Here is a 17,371-nt window from a genome sequence, read left to right on the forward strand (position 1 = left end):
TGATGGATGCCGCCAATAGGCGGCGGTAATACCGAAAGGGTTAATGCTCCGCGCATTTCTCGAGTACTGTCTAGCAACAACTTCGGCATTGTTGCAGTACTCGAGCTTCATTTTTGAAGCGGAGCGCCTGAGATAAAGGAAGTCTTATTTTGAGCGGAAAAGATTACACGTCCTTGTGAATGCATTTGATTTTATTTATTTTATAAATATGCATTTTCCTATTGTAAATAAAAGATAAATTAAAAATTTTGTAATTCACCATGGTGTAATATCTTTGGAAACAATCTGCCATATGCATTCTGGGTTTACTTGGGCAAGTGTCACAGTAATCACTTGTTTGACGTTTGCTATCCATTTGTTTCCTTTTAGAGCACACAACGCAGTCCCTCTTTGCACCTTTTCTCATTATGTGAATTATTTAATCTGATTTCAGAAATTAATATAGAAACTCTTATTCTATCGTGACGAAAATTTCCTACGAGTTGATTGACTAAAATTTTTCTATACTGTAATTGCGTCAATGCTTTCTCATTTTTATTGTACTGTACAGTTTTATAGAGAATGTGTGAATTAATTATTGATATCATCATTCCTCAGAAAAACAATTTCCGTCACCATTTAAGCAATTTCCTCAAAAAGCAATAACTAGAAGCATATTGATCAGCCCGATCAACTCCACCCATCGATTTTGTGTACCCGACAACTACACTTGACTTTTCAATTACTTCGTTTGTACCACCTCCTAAAAATCTTCTAGTAGTTATCATTTCAGCATTATGCCAGTTGCTCAATAACGATACTATCCTCTTATCCCTTTAAGCTAAGAGTATTGTATTTCTTTGTTTGTATATGACAGTCCTTTTTTTATATAATTTTGGTTTCTTCAAAGTTGTTGGAATACCTTTTCTGTTTGTTTTTATGGTACCAGTCAAGTGGCATTTCAGTTTTCTTAATTAACGTAACATCTTAAGCGTAATCACATGCTAAAAACATTTGGCTCCGCAGCGGAGCCTTCGGAGTTAGGGAACAAATGTCTCTGTAGCGGAACCAACGAAGCGTTAAGGATTAATAAATATAACACGATTCCCATACACCATAGGAACATTGACATACTCTTTCGCAAATTCTAATCATTTCTTTCTATTAACTTTATTTACGAAATATTTTCTATGGACTACTCTGCCATGATATCCTGCAGTTCGTAAAAAATTACGCACTGTACTACTGCACACATTAATTATTAAGATTATTTTTTAATTTAGTAGCGATGTTTACCGCACATATCTTCCAATTTTGTTTTATTTCTTGAATTATTTATTGACCAGTGTACTCATTTATTTTATGTTAACGTTCGTTTCATGGATTACTTTTTAAAATTTTTCGGCATATCTGTCAATGATTCTATTTACTATTCTAGAAATTTTATTGAGTGTTCTACATTTATTAGAAAAATTTATAATAATTTTCTTTTCTTTTTCAATGGTTTCCTTATTTCTTCATTTCATGAAAAAGTGTATGCGACAATCGTTTTTTCATATAATTTTGCTTTTTTCAAAGTTGTTGGAATACCTTTTCTGTTTGTTTTTATGGTACTGATCAAGTGGCACTTCATTTTTCTTAATTCTTCAGCTAACTTAGCATTTCAAGCATAATCACATGCTAAAAATATTTGGCTCCACAGCGGAGCCTTCGGAGTTACGGAAGAAATGACAGATGTCTCTGTAGCGGAGCCAACGGTGCGCTAAGGATTAAAATCATGATCGTGATCCGGTAAGAAAGAATGTAATCTAATCCGATCTAATAAAGAAAGAAAATTAATTCGGTTTTATGCGACAATGTTTTTTTCTTTTTTTTTTTTTTTAAGACGATTAGATTCTACGATTATTATGTAATTATTAAAGTCATATATTCGATATGTGCTTTTTATATGCGGTTCAATCGTGAGAAATTAATGAAGTATGCTTTTTCGTCGACGTCGCAGAAAAACAAAAAAAAAAAAAAAAAGAGAAATTAATAAAGAATCTTGTTCAAGCAAAAAATAATATCTCCATTTGTAAAGCATTCTAATTGAAATGTTTTGCTCTTTTAGTGATTTTTCTTAATTCTAGATTTTCCTGAATTTATACTGAATATTAATTTTTGCGAAACAATCGTAGAATTAATATTATATTAATTATGAAATAAGATTAAAATTAAATGACATATGACTATCGTTTATTAGCAATGACTTTGTATTGTGTTATATTTTTTTTGTTTCTTTTTTTTTTTTTTTTTTCTTTTTCATAGATTATCTCGTAATTTCCAAAGCCACGAAAAAGAAAAAAAAAAGAAAAAGAAAAAAGAAAAGAAAAAAAAAAAGAAAAAAAAGATTTCTTTCACCATTCGACATTTCGTTTTTGTCTCAAAATTTTTATACTAATAATAAACCCCATAGTTTTACATTGACATTTTAAAACGCACGATTATTTTTAATGCAGAAAAAAAAATGATCATAAAGGATAATTTTATTTTTATGAAAAACAATGATTCAAAGTATACACCGTATATAATACTGCGAGAATGTGGATATTATATAAAACACATTAGCACATATAAAAACTCCTTTTCACTATCCAGATCATAATTCGATAGAACGCACTTATGGGATTATTTGAAACATAAAATTACAAAATACAATATTTCTTTTAAAGTGAATCTAAAAAAAATTCTCTCACGAAGGAATGCAATAAGATATAGTCCAGTGTTCATCATCAAATTTAATTAATTCATTGCTGAAAGAATTGTTGCAATTTTAAAATAAAAAAAAAAAAAAAAAAAAAATCCTACGAAGTATTAATTAAACCGCTTGATTTAATTTTTTATCGTCAGATTAGTTTAAGTTACGTACTTTTCTTTTTTTCTTTTTTCTCTTTTTTGTTTTTGTTTTTTTTTTTTTTTTTTTTTTGATGAATTTTTCAAAATTCAACAATTGTATGAATGCTTATTCCTTTCATATATCTTTTTTTCTTTTATCGATTTTTTGTTTTTTCTTACTAATTTTGCTAAATTGTTTGTAATTTTGTTAATTAAAATAACTAATGTTTTTTTTTTTTTTTTTTTTGGACTATATACATACTCTAGAGATTTGCGAAAATATGTACCAATTTATCATTATTTACAAAGAATTAATTAATAAATCACAATTTCATGAACTACACACTAATTAATAAATTACAATTTCACATAACAATTATTTCAAATCGATTAGCGTATTACGAATATTTTCTATATTCATTTTATATAAATTTAAAAGTTACTATTTTTAAGAAACAGAAAAAAGTACGATATTTCAAGGAAGAGACAATAAAGTAAATAAAGATAATAAATAAGATACAATAAAGTAAATAAATAAGATACATGATGTTGCATAAGAAAAATTAAAAATCATTAAACGATCGGTTGAACTGTTAATTCGATTATTTTATTTCGTACTTATGAAAATATTTTTACACGTTATTACATGAAACATTTTTTAATATATACTTTTTAATTTATAATCAATCTTAGATATTTAACATCTATACATTAAATATGTAAGAATATTTGTAAGCTTTGGATTTAAATACCTTAAATATCTATATAATTTTTTTTTTTTTTTTTTCAGCATAATTTTATCATCTAAGTGTACGTTTTGTAGCAAATTTTAATACAAAATATCACAATTTTGATTTATGGTAATAACAAATTAATAATTCTTAGTTTTAAGAAAAATCATTTAGACAAAAGAAAAAAAACAAACCAAGAGCTACGTACAGAAGTTACTATATGTATTAAATTAAATACGAAACTATATCAGTTTTTATATAAGTCAAATATTAATAATCTGTCATAAGATAATTTAGATTTATATTATCGAGAGATAAGTCATAGATAATTACTTTCGAGTAATTAATTCTGGTTTAACTGATTTCGAGATAAAATCTTTTTGTCAAATCAATATAATCAAAATTCTGCCCTGTTATTCCATTTCTATTTCTTGGTGTGAAAACGCGATTGATTTGAATTTATTATTTAAAAAATGGTAGTTTTATTATTAAAAAAAAAAAACCTGAAAAAAATCAAATCACACCATAACATTTGCAACCTTACGAGCCAATAAAAATTTATTTCTTCGTAATTTGCCATGTCGTATCAATGAAACTAACAGAGATTGTAACTTGATAATAGATTTATTGAGACACCCTGTATGTACATGAACAACTATCAGAATAACTTTCAATGAACGATCTGATTTTATTTGATGTTCATTATTTTTTGTCATTATAGAATTTCATTTAGATATCAAAATTATGCCAATTATCTTTACAATTCGATCAATGAGAAATTCTTTGATCGATCCCGACATCAATTTCATGAAATGTTTCGACGACAAATTGTTCGAAAATATTACATCGAAGTAAGTTTTCATTTCATCAATCATCGAACGGATTTACGCATTTTCACGTTTATTAATTGAATATGTAATTGAAGGAAGTGATGACATAGGTTGATTAATAATATTTTCCTGTACTTTTTTTTTTTTATCATTTTCTTAGTTTAATATCAATAATTACTCTCTTCCGTTTTATGGCTCTAATTTTTTTATTCCGATTGCGTCTAAGAACTTTTGATTCTTTCTATACTTTCGATTACTTTTTCGTAATTTCGATTACTTTTTTTTTTTTTTTTTTTTTTATATAATTTTCCGTGGCAAAGGTGATTATTATTTTTTTTTTTTTTATTTGTCTTTTTCTAACTCTCATTGTAATCTATATGATGTATTTATATCATTAACGATGAATTTTTTATGATTTATTTATTTATTTATTTTTTTTTTTTTTGACGTTTTTTTAAGCTTCACTTGATGTATCAATCATTGAAAATTATTATAGCATTGGTCTTCTTTATGATCATATGGATCATTATTATTGGATTATTAACAATCAGTATTGCGTGAAAAAAGTTGAAAAATGATAAAGAAGAAAGGATAATCATAATTTATCGATGATTTATCCTATTTAATGAGATTCTTCGATTGAAAAAATCGATACGAGAACATCTGAATGGATAAAGGTTTAATTTTGGGGATTAAGGTTAAATTCGTGAAGATTTCGAACGTGTATCGGCGAAGGAACGATTAGTAGAAAGTATAGGAAGTATAATGTCCTTCATTATTTATATAACTATATCCCAATGTTTTTCTTAAACATTTTATATCCTTTTCATAAAAATTGCCTGATTTGGATTTGGAAGAACGCGTTCATGTGAATTTCTTGTTTCATCTATATTACAAAATCGTTTGTTCTTTAAATTCCTTTGTTCCTTTATTTAAAATTGATTGAAAAAGATGATAGTCCGAAAGGGGGTTGATTTCCGGCAAATATGGAGGGTGTATTAAAATTTTCCAATTCATATCCTGAATTTTATTTCGCATTATTTTAGCTGCGTTAAAGCGCGCGTTACAATTCATGCAGTAGACAAATAACAATTTTATTCACTTTCTTGTTGCATTTGAAATATTCTTGAACTGTGGACCAAGGGGGTTGCAAATCTCTTTGATAATTCTTCAACGATTAATCGTAGATTTGATTCAACGAAAGATTTTAAAGTATCATCATCGAAATTTGAAGGTCTTCCGTATTTAGAAGCATCTTTTAAATCTCCAATGACTTTTATTTATAACTTTTACAACTTGTTCATAAAGTTTATTAATTATTTTAATTAACTCTTGGTTGGCATTGAAATCCTAGTCGTAAAAGAGGAACATACAATGTCTGACGTGAACTTTATCTGTTCTAAATTAGGACAATTTATCTTTAACAATAAAATAAAATTTATTGGACAAAAAATCAAGTTAAACGATAGAAATACGAAAGAAAAAATTTACAAAGATGTTTTACTCCACCGAATGCATTCGAGCATAAACTAAGCCACTATGTAAAATAATAGATTTCTTTTCGTTATCCCTAATATATATGCTTTTATTTATTTATTTATATTTTTTTTTTTTTTATGGATGAACACTCAGTCACACGTTTTAATCCTAAAACTTTTTGAGACCATTTCTATTTGTTTTTCTACTTTCAATATTTTTTTATTATTCGTTGCGAGATCGTGAAATATTTATCGAAGGAAATAATTCTAAATTTCGTTATCATTTTTATTGATAAATCGATCGTCCTTAGAATTTTTTCTTTTTTTTTTTTTTTTTTTTTTCGTGAGATTAGGACTGCTAAAGTGGTCGCGAATCTCAAAAACATGGGGGGGGGGGGAATTTCAAGAATGAAGTTTTTTCAATTTATTACTACGAAACATTGCGTTTTATTTAATAAATCGATAAGATGTACATTCTATGATCGAGGTAGAGGGGATAAAGACTTTAACTACTTCTATTTGAATTTATAATTTTCAGTGTAAGAATGAGCTTCGTTTGAAGAACATTTGCATGCGGTCTAAGAGACAAGGAAGGAACGATCGTTTGAAACATTTGTTGTAACATTGTTTTCTAAGTGCAACTATTTTAATTCTAAAAAATGGAAAATAAATATGAAAGTGAGTAAAATTTATATATATATATATATATATATATATATATATATATATATATATATATATGTTCATTGAACAGTATGTATAAATATATTCATTGGAAAACTAAGATTGAACTATTACTTGTAGTGATAGTTTTTATGTTATTTAATTGACATTTAAAGTCACGTACTGTGATTAGTGGTCGAATTTTTTTTTTTTTTTTTTTTTTTCTTTTTAAAAATATTTTAACATTTTAATAATAAGAAAATATTTAAAATATCAATAGAAACGAGTACGGCGAAAATTTCGATCGTGTTTCTTTGCACGTACTGAAATAAAAAATTAAACGATAATTACACATAACGTGTCAGTAAATAAATGTTACAAAAAAAAAAGATTCGATAAATAAAACAATTAAATTCGTAGTATCGACAGATATTAAAGTTATATTAAATATTTTCGTATTGTCGTATTCACTATTTCGTTATATCATTTGCGAATACCATTATAAATATCAAACCATTGATTATTTTGAATGTGATCAAAAAAAAAAAAAAAAAAAAAAAAAAAAAAAAAAAAGAATAGAAAAAATAAGCAAAAGAATCGTTTTTTTTTTAATTGTACCAAATATAAGATCGCTTTTCAAATGAATATTCAAGGTTATAATACCATTCAATTATTCATTGAAGGCATCTTTTCCGTACATAAAATTAAACAACTTTATTATGCAAATTATGTTCATCTATAAATCAGATCACTTTATTTCATGTAGTTCCTTTTTTATTGCTTCATTATTCATTGCAATTATTATTATCTTTTTTAATTTATTATTGTAAATGTACGACATTTTAATTCAAATTGATTTGAAATCATTCGATTCTGATTATTATTGGAATAATCTATTATCGTTCTTGGATTCGAACGGACGAAGATAAGTCAAGAACGGAAGGAAACGTAAAAAAATAAATAATACATTATTATTATTTTTATTGGATCATGAATCAAAACGCAAAGGTCGAATTATAAATATGCATAAATCTAATGTAAATGTATTTTATACATCAGATTATGTGTACATATTAATGAGATATTTAAAAAAAAAATGTGGTTTTTATCTAATTTTTTATCTTAATTTTTATCTAATTTGTTTATCTTCACACGAGAAATCATTTGAAATGATACTTTTTTGTAATAATTTACAGAGATGACGAACTGATCTAATAATAGGAATAATATCGAAAGCAACGATTCTTATCGCAATAATTCCTTAATTGATTTTTATTAAAGATTATTTTCACAAGTTTTTCCGAAATTGCACGAACATGCTCGACGAATGTTTTCGTTATTTTTAAGCACATATATATATATATATATATATATATATATATATATACACATATGCGAAAAAACTTCCTTGATAATAAGCATTAATAATTTAAAAATTGAGATCATAATTAATTGATGAAGGTTCAATGATAAAAGAAAACAAACAATTGCACGAATCACCTACTTCAAATATTATTTTCTTTTTTTTTTCTTTCTTTTTTTTTTTTTCTTTTTTTTCTTGCTTTTTCTTGAAATTAATTATTTTCGTTAATTATTATTGAGCGTTAATAAAAAGTGATTATTGTCATAAACAAAGAACGATTATATTACAAAATTATTACAATACTTTTTCCTTATGTCTTACTTTTTATCGATTTGAATGTATTTTTTCATCACGCTATTTCTTCTTTTTTTTTTTTTCCCCCCCAACAAAATATTTTGAAATTTAAAATTTGTTCCAGACTAAATAAAACTTTGATAAAGTCATGTGCTCTAGATCATTCCTCAATTTTGACGTTCGTTGGGCAACAAATAAAGATTCGTACTTTTTTTGGAATATCTGTTTTTTTTTTCTTTTTTTTTTTTTTCCCCGTTACAATGTTTACGCGATCCAATCAGGGTTAATGAAAGTAAAAAGTCGGAAAATTTATGTTCTTACAAAAAAAAAAAAAAGAAGATTTACTTTTTACCGTACAATTTAAATAAAAAAGTGCTTGTGTAATGTTGAACTGAAGTTTACGTAAGAAAACATTAAAAGAAACGAAGCAAAAATTATCTAATGAGGCAAAAAATATTTTTCTAGCTATTATGAATATATTTCTATCCAATGTATTCATTAAAAATCTTGCAAGGATATCCATTAGACCAATCTCATTTTGCAGATTTTAAATCTAATCAATAATTAGATTTAATTAAATCTAAGTAATAAACCAGATCTTAGATTTTAATTTTTCGTTTTTTTTTCTTAAATATTTATCAATTCGCTTTGCTTCCTACGATGATTGAGGTATTTAATATTAAAAAAAGAAAGAGAAAAAGAAAAAATAATCACAGATCATTCTGTTTGTCTATCTGATTTGTTCCATTGAATTTGCATTCGAATTAATTATTAATTAACAAAAATTTGAATGGTCACGATTATTATTATCGAGAATATTAACGAACTAAATAAAGAATTTTTCATTTTCATTGGATATCTTACTTAAATTCTGAAAATAGAATTGATCTTGATTAATAATCATATTTTAAATTGTTTCTAATTTTTCCCCTTATCCTTTTAACTATTTCTATGGTCGTTCTCTTTGTTTCTCTATGTGATCGTCCGATTGATTAATATTTCTATATTTAATGTTTGAAATAATGCATTTTGCTTTGCATTGCGTTGCGGTATGCAGTCCTTCATCTGAAATGTATTTGTTATGTTTCGTTGTCGAAGAAAAATATTCAGTTTAAAATGAATATTTATCAACTTATATATATATATATATATATATATATATATATATATATATATATATATATATATATTTGCGTTTATGTTATGTACGTTAGTTTCTTTACTCCAACGAAATTATTTGTCGTCGATTATAATTCGAAAGATCTATACAAACTTGTTTAATTCATGAATATTCATTTTCTATTTGAAGAATAAAAATATTAGAAATGTAATTGACGTTATGTAGGAGTATGTATGTTTCGTCTTTATTATAAAATTTCTAAAATGATGTTGCTATCGTCATAGCAATTAAAATTGAAAAAATTATCGAGTTTAATATATTTCGAATGATGTTTTATGACACTTATTATTAGCAATGTAAATGATTTTTGTTATTAAAAAGAAATCATTACGTAGATCTTTTTCTCTCTCTCTCTCTCTCTCTCTCTCTTAATTATCAGATATTATTTTGATCGTGAGAACAGATTTTTATGTTTTAGAATTAGATTAATTCATTATTAACGATTATACGAATGCATTTCTTTTATTCGTGTTTTTTTACGTGTATGTAAGAAAAAAGAATAAAAATAATAAAAAAGAAAGAGAAATTAATGAAAAAGGCAAAGGAAAGAAATAAAATATTATACGTCGAAATTATTGTACGTCATAATATTATCGTATATGCAAATTGAATGAAATAAAAAATGGAAAAAGTGCTATGAAGATAACAAGAAAGGTTCAAGGTTACGGACCTGCAGGTTTTCTTATTTTCTTATGTTCAAGAAAAAGTCTCTACTTTTCTGTAATAAAGATTTATTTATGTACTGTCTCGATTGTCGCTGAAAATTATTATTATCAAAAAAAAAAAAAAAAAAAAAACGTCTGGGGATAAATCAAGATGAAACATTTAGACAAGTGCTATTTGTTCTTTTAAATCTTTTTAAATCTTTCTAATTAAATTATTAACACAATTGTAATATAATAATTAATATAATTTTATTAACGAATAATTGATAAATATACGTATGTCTATCTAATATTATATTTAAAGCAAATAAATTTCGATCATTTTCACGATCGATCTTCACGTTTCATTTAGACGCGTCATTTATGACGCATCATGTTGTCATTATGTCGAAATTATCTCTCTCTCTCTCTCTCTCTCTCTCTCTCTCTCTATATATATATATATATATATATATATATATATATATATATATATATAAAGAGAGATGTGATATATATATTAGGTTGGAAACTATGAAACGGGCGTTTTTGCTTAGTTATTTATTTTCATTTGACGCTCGTTTCATAGTTTCCAACCTAATATATAAGTGTTAGGTTGGAAACTATGAAACGGGTTTTTTTTTTGTTTAGTTATTTATTTTCATTCAACGCCCGTATATATATATATATATATATATATATATATATATATATCACATCATTCAATAAGTCTTTGGTCTTGTTAGGAAAAACAAAATTTTTTTTTAGAAATTCAACTTTATTCGTTAACATACTCCTCTCCTTCAGGAGTGATACATTCATTCCAATACTCTTCTAACTTTTCGATACCTTTTTTGTAAAACAATTTGTTTTTAGGCCTCAAAATAATAGATCTCAGTTTCGGCAATCACTTCATCACGTTTGAGCCAGATTTGTAATAGTTTTTCTTTTTTCTTTTATCTAAAGTTTACATTTATCTTTATAGATATCTGTGGAAATGTAAAAATGATGAAAAAGCTGTGGGAAAGAAACGAACAGGATAATAATGGTGACATAGATAGTTTTAAAACAATTGACAAGGATTCGTATTACGTAAATTCTAACAAACTGACACCAATACAAACATTTTATGATGGAGAAAGTATATTAATAACCGGTGGGACAGGATTTCTTGGAAAATTATTAATCGAAAAGTTATTAAGAGGATGTCCAGGTATAAAGTGTATTTATTTATTGATACGTTCAAAAAAAGGGAAGAATGTGTCTCAGCGCTTGGAAGAGATGTTCGAAAATGCGGTGAGTTTTATTTTCCTTTTTTCTTTTTTCTTTTTTATTAATATTTTACTTTCGATCGATTATTAGAAAAAAAAAAAGGTCGACCAACCTTTGTCAAATGTCGAACAATCTCCCATTCTCCAATACAACTTATTTTAGCCCAAATTAATCATTCTCAATTAATTAAATGTTAAGATTACAATTAATCTTTCAACGACGAAAGATTTTTTTTTAATTTAAATTAGATCAGTTATATAAGAATAACTGACTTGATAGAATTTATGTAAAAATAATCGGATGTCCATATTTTTTGCGCATTAAGATTGTTCGATAAAAAAGTTTTTTTTTTTTTTTTTTTTTTTTTTTTTTTTTTTGCTAAAAGAAAAATTAAAACGGACTTCGTTCGTGCAATAGAATGATTTATTTATTTTTTTATTTTTTTTTATTTTTTTTTTAATGTAACAAGAATTTTCTTTTTACTCAGATAATCGTGCATGATTAAATTAAATTTGAAGGCTCGATAGATTCGTTAGTTTTATTTTTGTCCAAAACAATTAGCCAATACTTATTATATATATATATATATATTTATTTATTTATTTATTTATTTATTTATTTATAAACCTTTATTTCCTTTAAAAAAGATCGTGTTAAAGAATGATATTTTTCAGGAATAATTTATGCAGAAATAAGAAGCTTTTTCAAAAATTCATAAACAATATACGGTAGATTAAACCTTCGTCTTTAAAATAAGACTTTTTTCATGAAAATCGATCAAGAATTATCGTCTGTTTTCATTGATGACGTAAATAATTAAAAAATCAGGAATAATGGAACAGCCTTAATCCTGAATTAACTTATTGTCTTCATTTTACCCAAGAAATAGTAATTCGTTATTTACGTAGGTATTGAATTAATATAAGAGGGAAAGCAAAAAAAAAAAAGAAAATAAAAATAAAAAAGACAAAAAAAAAAAAAAGAAAAGAAAATACAGAACAAAAGAAGAACAAAATTTTTATTAAGAAATTATCGATTTGAGGAATTTTAAATCGTGCTAAGAGTCACTTTTCTTGGCGCAATATATATATATTATGTTGGAAATTATGAAACGGTCATTTTTGTTTAGTTATTTATTTTCATTCAACGCCCGTTTCATAGTTTCCAACCTAATACTTACATATTAGGTTGGAAACTATGAAACGGGCGTTTTTGTTTAGTTATTTTAATTACATTCAACGCCCGTTTCATAGTTTCCAACCTAATAATTATATCAACGTGTTTAAATATAACAATAATGGAATATAAAATTCTTTATATCTATGGTTTCTTTTTTTGTCAGTTATTTTCAAGGCTTAAGGAGAAAGAACCGACATTTCAAAATCGAATAATCCCAATCGAAGGCGATTGTAGCTTATTGAATCTTGGTATATCGATAATCGACAATGATAAACTCATAAAAGAGGTATCCATTATTTTTCATGTTGCTGCAACCGTAAAATTTAACGAGAAAATAAAATTGGCGACGGCTATCAACGTTCGAAGTTTGAAGGATTTGATAAACTTATCGAAGAACATGCCGAAATTAAAGGTAAGAATTTTCTATGCGTTTCATAAAGAAACGAATTTCGAATTTCAAAAAATTCAAAAAATTATGATTTCAGGGATATATGAATATATATATATATATATATATATATTTTTTTTTTTTCTTTTTTTTTTTAATCTGTACCTTTCCTTTTCATTTTTTTTTCTTTTCTTTTTACTTTTTTCTTTTCAATCTTTTTTACTATCTTTTTATTATTATTTTGTTTTTTTCATTTCTTCCTTTAAATTCACTCCAATATTTTTCTTTTCTTTTTTCTTTTCAATTTTTTTATTATCTTTTTATTTTTATTTTTTTTCACTTCGCCCTTCAAATTCATTTCAAGAGCGTAACAAAATTAAAACTCGAAAATTCGACAATTTTTTCGATTTGTTTGTTTCAATTATCGACAAATCGTAAAAGAAAAATGGTCGTCGGAAAATGTTTTTTTCGACAAAAGTTACTTCGTTTTATTCAGACTATCGTTTGTTAAAAGGTTTATCGATTGTTCATTTAATCGGATCAAAAATTATAAACAAGAATATTAATGATTTTTTGAAAGAATTGAATTTTATTTTTTTTTTGTCGTATTCTTCTTTTTCACGTGAAATCTTAATCGGTAGTTTATTTAATTTTGAAATAGCATATTTTTTTTTTAATTGTTTTTTTCTTTTAATTTATTTTTTCTTCTCTTTATTTATATTGTTTATTTATATTTTTTATATTTCTTTAAATTTAGATACAAATTTAAATACAAAATTTATTCTATCGATGAATTGTGTTTTTTGATAATAGAAGACATTCATCATATACAGAGTGTTCGTTTTATAAATGTCCGTGCTAATATGCTATGCGACTGGTTGATATTAGAAGAAAATTTGTCCAAAATAATTTTCATCATTTTGAGTCAATTGAAAAAGCACTGAAATATCCAATTTTTCTCTTTTCTTTTATTTACGATCTTTTCGAGAGATCAAATATCAATATTATTATTCTTCTTCCTTTTCTTTCTTTCTTTTTTTTTTTTTTTTTTTAATTTATATTATTTATATATTTATATCGACATTTGCAATCCGATAAACAATCCATAATAGAAATGTTTTACGCGATACGATTTTCATTGTAAATAATCACTACTGTATAAAAATATGTAAAAAAAGAAGAAAAGAGAAAGAAAAAAAAGACACATTAAATATTGTATTGACTTTTATAGCTAGACACAAATTATGAGTAAACAAAAAAAAAAAAAGAAGATGAGAATATATTAATACGGAAATTTATCGTATAATACATTTTAACATTTTTTTATTTCTCGTATTATCATAATTTTTTGTCTTTTTCTTAAGGATTTCCTCATCATGTAAAATAATTCATAACATTCATACCGAATATATATGTGTTTTCAAAGTTATCAATATGTATATATATATATAAAAATGAGCCGTTTATTTTGAAAGTGGCCTAACTCCATTTGTCAATTTTTTTCGGTTGCCATAATTACATGCACAACTTTATGTTAATTATCAGTAAAACATTTCAAATTGCTTATATTCCGAGCAAATACGATAATTCTTGACACATAAGTTTTCAGAGTTAGTTCAATAATTGAACCGTGTAATTTGAAAGTGGCCTAACTCCATTTATACTTATAAGAAATACTAACTAATGATTTAAAAAAAAAATCGAAAAAGAAACAGAATTATAGAATAATATTCGTCTTAAAAAAAAAACATACACACATTATAGAAAGACAGCTTACAGTGACATATGTGCCGGGCAAAATAGAAACATTAAAGTAGCTTTAATGTGGTTAAAAATTGTCCAAACTTTGGAAAATAATGTTGGAAATCATAGATCACAAATTTTTAATATCAGGACATTCGTTTTTACCAAATGATAGAGATTTTGGCGTGGTAGAAATGTCATTAAAAAAAAATAATTTACTGTTCGTTCCCCAAGATTATTACAAGATTATTAAAAAGTGTCGGAAAGGTAATAACTTTATTGTAAATGAAATGAGACAAGAAGATTTTGTATGAACAAAATTATTAGAAGACACAATTTTTAAAAGGATAAAGAATTCTGATGGAGAATCAATAAACTGGTTAAAAATATGTTGGATGCGTTTTGTCAGAAATAAACCGTATAAAATTTTCTATAAGACATCAATGAATAAAAATGAACATTTTAAAGTCCTGAATTTATTACCACGTCGGGGTAGACCAAGAAAGTTCGAAAATATTGTATTGACTCCACTGTATAAAAATATCAGACAAATTACAACAGCAAAATTCAAGGACATAATTGACTTATTACGATATATACCACCGGAACATCATGATTTCTTCAAATCCCTTTCACACACATAAAATCTAGATGAGTAGTAAATTGTTTTGTAATAAATTTATGTTTGTAATTTTGTACGTTATGTAGTTACAAAATGTTTTGAATCGCATAAATTTTATTTTCGAAGTGTTTTAAAGATATGTAAAATAAATTGAGTATTGTTTTTTTTTTTTTTTTTTTTTTTTTTTTTCAATTTGAAGCATCTTGAATTATGTTGAATGGACTTGGGCACCTTCAAATTTTATAATGAATCTGATTGTTAATTTTGAAAGTGACCTAACTCCATTCTTGATAAGAAAACGCATATTATTCACTTAATAATTGCCACTATTTTAATAGGAACTATAAATTTAACACCCTTAGATACACTTAAGTAGTATGACTCATTAGTATTTTATACATATATTTTTAAATTCATTGAAACGCAAATCCTTAAATATCTCGATTTGAAGATAAATGGACTTAGGCCACTTTCAAAATAAACGGCTCAAATATAAGAAGCTTATTGAATCGTTGGCATTATTGGGATTAGATCATCTCCTTCATTAGAAAATACAAAAAAAAATTCGATGATTAAATTAGAAATAAATATTTCTAATAAATAAATATTAGTTACATTTTATAGTTATCTCAGTTGTTCTTTACCACACTATATAGTGTTTACCATGTGATATAATATAAATTAATTTATTTTTATAAATGTTAAAAAAAAAAAAAAGAAATGTTAAAAAAAATGATCGACATGTGGCGTACGTTTGACACAATGATAAGAAAACGATTTCATTAATACAACAAGAAATTTGTTTTTCTATTAAAAGATTTTCTATTAAAAAATTTCTATTAAAATAAAATAAGGAAATATTATACTATATATTTTCATAGTTATTTACATTGATTAGTCATAAAGATTTCACGCTAATGAAAATATATTTTTAGAATGAAAAAGAAAACAAAAGAAGATTATTAACATTTTTCTATTTATAACTATTTTTCTAATTACAAAAATAATTCGCAGATCTTACATTAAACGATAGTACCGATTAAAAATAGTAACCCTTTTCTTTGAAAACATTTCTTTCGTATTCATTATCATTTTTCTAATTTGAATATGAAATCAGAAAAAAATAGATTGAAATGAATTTTCTGAACAACAGAAAGAAAAATTGCGTAATATATGCATCTATTCATTCATATATGTTCTATCGATCTTTTGAAGTATTATAATTTGTTTCATAAAATTTATTGAAATTTTATTTATTAAATGAAATTTACTGAAAAAGTAACGTAGAGTTATTTTAACGATACGAGAAAATACATTATCTTGATAGAATATGTTGTAGAGCTATCAAAAAAAAAAAAAAAAAAAAAAAAAAAACAATAATAATAAATATGAAACATTGAAACCACGTCGAAAAAAGAATAACCTTGAATTAAAAAACATTGAATCACAGTAATGCATGACTCGTATGAATCGAAAATGATTCATTTATTCGTCATTTTCTCGTATCAAAGTAACAGAATTATTGCTTTGTAACCGAATTATTGAGACATACTGTATATATTAATGAACATCAGGATATTTCAAGATAATATTTGATTTTAATAAATCTTTGATATTTCAGAGTTTCGTTCATGTGTCATCCATTTACGCCAATTGTATGCAGAGTTTGATTGAAGAGAAATTTTACGAACCACCGATGGATCCTGATAAATTGATAAATTTGGTTGACAGCATCAATGACAAATTACTCGATGAAATTACACCGCGGTATGTTTATTTTCAAAAACATATAAATCGTTTCATGCAAAAGTTTATTTAGAAATAATCAATAACATTAGCATCAATAGTCATTTGAAAATTTTTTCAAAATTTTTAAATTCAATATCGATAAATAGTCTTACGTTATTTAAAAATATTTAAGTTAAATAATGGGTTGTTCGGAAAGTAATTCCGTTTTTTTTTTTTTTTCGGGAAAATGAAAGACAATTTTCATATAATGAACAAATATTTTATTAAATTATATATTGGCCATTCTGGTCCAATACCTTTTGTCATCTTTCTGGTAGTAGCATGATTCCACGGTCATCAAATCTTTGGTCTTTGCTGGCAAAAAACTGATCGAGGTGGTTTT

The 17,371-nt window shown here is 25.1% G+C and overlaps 1 protein-coding gene across 8 annotated transcripts in view; it reads left to right on the forward strand.

Annotated features, from left to right (window-relative positions):
- The window catches only part of LOC124957243 (fatty acyl-CoA reductase wat-like), a 40,634-nt gene that overhangs the window by 11,454 nt on the left and 11,809 nt on the right, over nucleotides 1-17,371 (forward strand). For 7 of the 8 annotated variants that reach the window (XM_047514089.1, XM_047514083.1, XM_047514082.1 and 4 more), the window contains 4 exons: nucleotides 6,431-6,570; nucleotides 11,022-11,332; nucleotides 12,651-12,899; nucleotides 16,862-17,007. In XM_047514089.1, coding sequence (XP_047370045.1) covers nucleotides 6,552-6,570; nucleotides 11,022-11,332; nucleotides 12,651-12,899; nucleotides 16,862-17,007 — 725 coding nt within the window. In that variant the 5' untranslated portion in view covers nucleotides 6,431-6,551. The remainder of the gene's footprint in view (nucleotides 1-6,430; nucleotides 6,571-11,021; nucleotides 11,333-12,650; nucleotides 12,900-16,861; nucleotides 17,008-17,371) is intronic. The other variant, XM_047514088.1, reaches the window with a different exon arrangement.

Source organism: Vespa velutina, chromosome 25, assembly GCF_912470025.1.
Source record: "Vespa velutina chromosome 25, iVesVel2.1, whole genome shotgun sequence".
In the NCBI taxonomy this organism is placed as follows: domain Eukaryota; kingdom Metazoa; phylum Arthropoda; class Insecta; order Hymenoptera; family Vespidae; genus Vespa; species Vespa velutina.